Source organism: Topomyia yanbarensis, chromosome 1 (assembly GCF_030247195.1).
Source record: "Topomyia yanbarensis strain Yona2022 chromosome 1, ASM3024719v1, whole genome shotgun sequence".
NCBI lineage: Eukaryota > Metazoa > Arthropoda > Insecta > Diptera > Culicidae > Topomyia > Topomyia yanbarensis.
The window spans coordinates 208,364,539-208,370,045 of record NC_080670.1 but is presented as its reverse complement, the minus strand read 5'-3'; the positions used below and the strand labels follow the sequence as shown (position 1 = coordinate 208,370,045).

General features: G+C 42.4%; 1 protein-coding gene across 10 annotated transcripts in view; it reads left to right on the top strand.

Moving 5' to 3' along the window:
- LOC131690055 (protein gone early) overlaps positions 1-4,085 on the top strand; it is a 173,000-nt gene extending 168,915 nt beyond the window's left edge. For all 10 annotated transcript variants that reach the window (XM_058975590.1, XM_058975598.1, XM_058975563.1 and 7 more), the window contains 7 exons: positions 569-780; positions 842-1,051; positions 1,113-1,834; positions 1,888-2,031; positions 2,094-2,249; positions 2,313-2,651; positions 2,876-4,085. In XM_058975590.1, coding sequence (XP_058831573.1) covers positions 569-780; positions 842-1,051; positions 1,113-1,834; positions 1,888-2,031; positions 2,094-2,249; positions 2,313-2,651; positions 2,876-3,026 — 1,934 coding nt within the window. In that variant the 3' untranslated portion in view covers positions 3,027-4,085. The remainder of the gene's footprint in view (positions 1-568; positions 781-841; positions 1,052-1,112; positions 1,835-1,887; positions 2,032-2,093; positions 2,250-2,312; positions 2,652-2,875) is intronic.
- The last annotated feature ends 1,422 nt before the right edge of the window (positions 4,086-5,507 follow it).

Sequence of the window (5,507 nt, the reverse complement as noted above, 5' to 3'; positions counted from 1 at the left end):
CAGGTCTTTACGACTTAGTGACCAATCCAACTACATATAAAAATCACCAAATAAATATTTGCCGATCAGGGGCTACCCAAATTTCTATGTTAAAAAAAATATTTGATGTAGATCTGTTAATGCTAGTAATAAAAGTTTATGTGCTACGCCGTTTGTTTATCTGTGACTCAAATGTCAAATATTTACTCTGATTCTGATCTGGGGTCAAAGACCACATACGCTGAACCACGCGGAACTTGATCTTGAACTTGCTGCGAGAGAAGGATGCCGTTGTCTTCCCTCTGTCCGATCAGATGATGGCTTCAATTAGTCCGTGTCATTCTACCGCAATACTTCAGATTCAAGGCCAGGGTGATGCATTACTCATTCACTATTACGGCAGTTAATTTTTCGAACATTTCGAAAATTCCCCCGTCGGTAAACATATCATAAATATTCCACGATCAATCAAAATTATTTTTTTAAACCAATACTGAGTTCATCAGAGAAACCCCCTTTTAACCGGTTCCTGCTATCATTAAAAGCATCTCTTCTCACTTTTTTCTCCCCCGATTTCGCAATCGCACAGGTGGCTGGCGAATGCTTCTCGGCAACAACAATCCTCACTGGGGTTTACGGGAGAATCTGCAGAAAGTTCAGCCCAGGTACGGAGCGACTCCGTTCTTCAAGCTGGGAATTGATAGCCGCAATGCACCTCCCTACGACTACATAATCACCGTCAGCGAGGGTACGCTGGGACTTCCCAGCAAGGAGTTCTACACCCTGGAGGAACGACATCCGGTAGGTTGAAATTGAACTGATCGATTGATTGAGATGTAAATATAAACATTCATCTTCACAGATCATTCAAGCCTATCACACCTATCTGCGAGACATTCTAACGCATCTGGTGGAAACATCCACCATGAAGTCCCAGGAGTACGCAAAGATGATCTTCAACTACGAGCGTCGGATCGCCTTGGATGTGATGAGCGTCCTCCGGGAACCGAGTGGAAATGCTTCCCGACCGCAGATTCGAACTATGCAGCAGCTTGCGGATGAAGCTCCTTCGGTAAGCTATCGCCCCTATAACGATTTATTAGAATAAATAATACATTTTACTTATTTCACAGCTACCAATCCTGCAGACGGCACAGTCCATGTTCAAGAAGAAAATCACCGAAAACACCCAGGTACTGGTGAACAGTCCGATCGTGCTGAGGATGATCTCCCAGATCATTACCACCACCGACAAGGAGGTCCTGAACAACTTTGTCATGTGGTCGGTTATACGGCACTTTGTCCCGTACATGTCCCGAGACTTCCGGGTTTCGATGCAGCAATTCGAGAAAGTTCTGTACGGGGTACAGTCAAAGGAACCGGTGTGGCATTTCTGTACCAAGGTGGTACAGCAGTGGATGCCCTACGGGTTAGAGGTGCTACGGGAGAATCCGGCGTTGATCGTGCACGATCGGAGTGAGCGGGAGTATCCGGAACATCAACCGGTGGTTGATCCGTACCATAGTTCTCAGCTGGTAACCGATGATCAGATTCGGTACGACGATGAACTGGTGAAGATGATGTTCTATCACATTCGGGACGAGTACAAATCTGCCATCATCAATGCTAACTGGGTGAATGAGAAATTGACTAAGTTCGTGGCGGATAAGTTGTCGATGATGCGGGTTCAGATTGGGATTCCTGGGGAGCTGTTGAAGAGCGATAAGTTGATCAACGAATTCTACACCGAGTTGGTGTTGGATGAGTTGGTGTTCGTGGATAACGTGATCAGTCAGTGGGGCTTTGCGAAGCTTACGATGGACCAAATGCTGGATAATCGGACGGAAAGTGAAAGGTTCGTTTGATGAGATAATCGATTAACTTCATAGTTTAATATTTTAATTGCAGAATCGTTTCGGAGTTGTATCCACCGATTCCATTTGGAACGCGCCGGGCACCGGTGGCTGATCTGAAATATTCAATCGGACTCAACATGGTTATCATTTCGAGGGAAAAGACTCGAGAACCGTACTTTCACTACAAATACCCCATGTAGGATCGCTTTTTTATTGCTCACATATTTCTCGTGGAATATAGTTTTTGATCGTTTTTAGATCGCTGAACTTTGCCCGGTTGGGAGCGGACATATCTTTGGTGATCCACGACGCCATTAACACACTGACGGAGCAGTTCAAAAATACCGAAACCAATCAGCCGAGGCATATTGTGGAAAATGTGTTCGACGAGGAAGCACAACAGTGCATAACTAGGTAAGAACTGTCACAATTACTCTTTCGTCCTATTCAACTGATAATGATGGTGGTTTTACTCAGGATCCTACCGCATTCGTTCCACCCGACGCGAATCTCCAACGAGAGTAAGCTGCATCTGTACCTGGAACTGTCGGCAGCAAGCGTGCTACGGCAAGCCTTCGGCACCTTGCTGGATAAGATCGATCGAAACGAACGGATATTCGAGAGTGAAATATCGGAAAAGACCACGTACGAGGTGTTAGGTTTGCGGCACTGGCGTCGCCAAGCCGGTCTACGCCGGTACGATCAGCAGCAGCTGTTTTCGTTAGCCTACCTGCAGAAGCACTGTGCCGTGCCGGATAGTGGAGCAGTTCGGCTCACCAAACTGCTGCTGGACAATGACATTCCCGAGACGGAGAAGTGAGTATGCTGCAGTGTTTTTTCAACTGGTGCTAGTTGAGATTTATTGTCTAGCATATCCCAAGTTGGTCCTAGGTACTGATGAGATGAATGCGAAACGAAATTTTACTTCATTGTGTTATACACTTGAAGCAACACATTGGTTTAATTCATTTTTCCATTTGGAAAAAACTGTTTAAAAATTCCACACTCAGTTACAAAATCTGTTTCCACTCATTCCCCAGATTCCATCTCCTGTGGCGCCACGTACCCTCACTGGCCGCTACCCTAGACTGTAGTAGCAGTAGCATAAGCCGATTTAGTAGTAGCAGCAGCAGCAGCACTAGCGATACCGATGGTGGCAATCAAAATAGCCCCTGCAGTCGTATTCTTTGATTAGTCCGACGGCCACCGGGAGTAGCGGTATCGAGAAGCGACGACGACGGCCAAACAACTGCTGCCCGGAACCAGCAGCATACCAAGGGAAAACGCAAAAAGCCTAAACCCACCTACTCTTACTACGATCCGGCCTTCACGTATCCTTACTATACCGGGGGAATCGCTACCGCTGCGCAGTATCCGCAGTTCCCGGTGCAGCCTTCCTACACCGTCGCTGGCGCCCCGTCCCAGGGAAGCGGAGCTAGTAGTGTGCCACGGAGCAACACTGCCGAAAGGGGGGCTAGCGGTGATGTCGTTTATCCTAGGATTGATGTTAATAGTATATTCTTCTAACGAGTTTGAACGAGAATGCAATGAGACAGAGAGAGTGCTGAACAAAAGAGAGAGGTAATCTATTTTATATTTATCGACAATTTTTTCACAAAATAATTTCGAGCGAAAACAGGAATCAACTTAATTCGAATGTCATTGAGAATTGATCTGAAAGTTGTGTGCGTTTTTATTTCCAATCGACCAATTGATCAAGTTTGATCAATTTTTAAATTTAGTTGATAATTGTGCGTAGTTTGGTTCGAAAAAAAGCAAATCTACTTATGAAAGAGGACGACAAAAAACTTTCTGTGAACAATCATAATTTTAAGAGTTAAGTTCCGTAGAAGGATCCAAACAGTTTAAGGATTAACTATCCGGAGGCCGACACTGTCCAGTATGTGATTTCAGTTCACTGCGAATTGAATTTTTATCCTTAGGAATGCGTGAATATTTAAAAATTGATTAGGAAGAGTCAACGCGGGGAGCAAACAGCAGTAATTAAACACAAGTCGATATTTAAGTTTATGGATAATTTGAGATGTTTAGGTGGTTACATTTTGCCGGAAGGCGAGAGACGGATTTATCCGGAATACGTTGACTAATGAAAAGAATCTATATATTAGTAAGCACCTACATGTTTGGTTCGAAGCAAACGGGTGCAATGATGCGAGATACCCTGGAAGGAACCACTGAGATTCAAGCATGCGACAACTGAAAATAAATGCTGTAACTTTTGTACATTAAGTGGCCGGTTAGGATACAATGGCTAGAACTAAAAGAAAGCCACCGAAGTGGATAGTATCACGTACTGTGCTTGGGTGTTTACGGTAGCATAGAACAAAGAATTATCTTATTATTGATATGACCAGTATCACACTAGCTCATCTATCACTTAGATTTCTTCGACGTAAACCGATACTCGCTGTAAAAGGAGTACTGTGGTCTACAAATCTATACCATTTTATCGTACGCACGACAACTAGTGATTCCTGATGGTCCAGCTCTTTCCAACTTCCTATGAATTAGACACAACTAAGGAGAAGAGGCCCACCGACAACGGCGACGTTACCTACGGTGTACGCTGACGTGTACTGTAAACGATCAATGAAGCAACAATCGGTTACAGCAAATGTGATCGGTCCGTTTCGAAACCCGAAACCGTTCAAGATGACACACAAAGCAACTCCCGTTGAACTGAAACATGACGTTTCTTCGTGTCTCGCCTGTCCAGAGAAACATTTCCTCTTCTAATGACCGGCATTTTTCAAGATATCTGTCTGTCACAGAAGTGTCAATGCTGAGGTTGCCTGCCGTACTGAACACCAAACCCACGGAAAACCCCGCAATCACAAAAAATGAATATTGCAATTTTTGATTTTTGTCTTGACTGTTTCAACTAAAAATTTTTGATTCAACTAACTGTCCTGTTGATTTTCGCATCATCAATTGGCTGAATAAATTAGTTGTTTTTGAAAGCTGTCAGTTTTCAGAAAATAAAGACAGCAAAAAGGAAACAAAAATTTGCAAATTTTATTTAACCATTTCTTTAGTTGAAAAGGATACGTCAGTTTTCTAGCTATGTTCATTTTGTAAAATTTTTGAGGCTAACATAAAAGAGCTTGATTTTGAAGTTTAGATTAATAAACCAGTTATAATACTTAGAAGTGCCTACCTAATTTAGTGATATATATGTGAATTTATGGAAGTATTTTTATATAATACATCAGGTAGACAACAAATTGCATGATTCGACTGATGTTCGAACGTGAGAAAATCTTCTGGAACCAGGTGTGTATGTTTCATGTGTTTTTACAAATCAGCCATCCAATTTTCTCACATGTTAACAAATGTTAGACATTAGAATAGGACATTAGTCTCCATCAGTAAATTGATCTGTATATTCTATCATTGCATAAATAATTGTTCCATGCAAATAGAGAATCTAGTGGAACATGGAACCATAATTCGTATAGAAAGTCAATGCTATATATTTTTTTTATAAAATAGAATAATTGTAAACGTATTGGCGCTGAACAGTGTTCATATTTATATTTCCTAGTGATACAACGCGTTTGGATAAATCAAGCCATTGATATGATAGCAATAAACTTCTTCGAAGATAATTTGGCTTTTTATTACTGGGTAACAAATCCTCCTTATAATTAA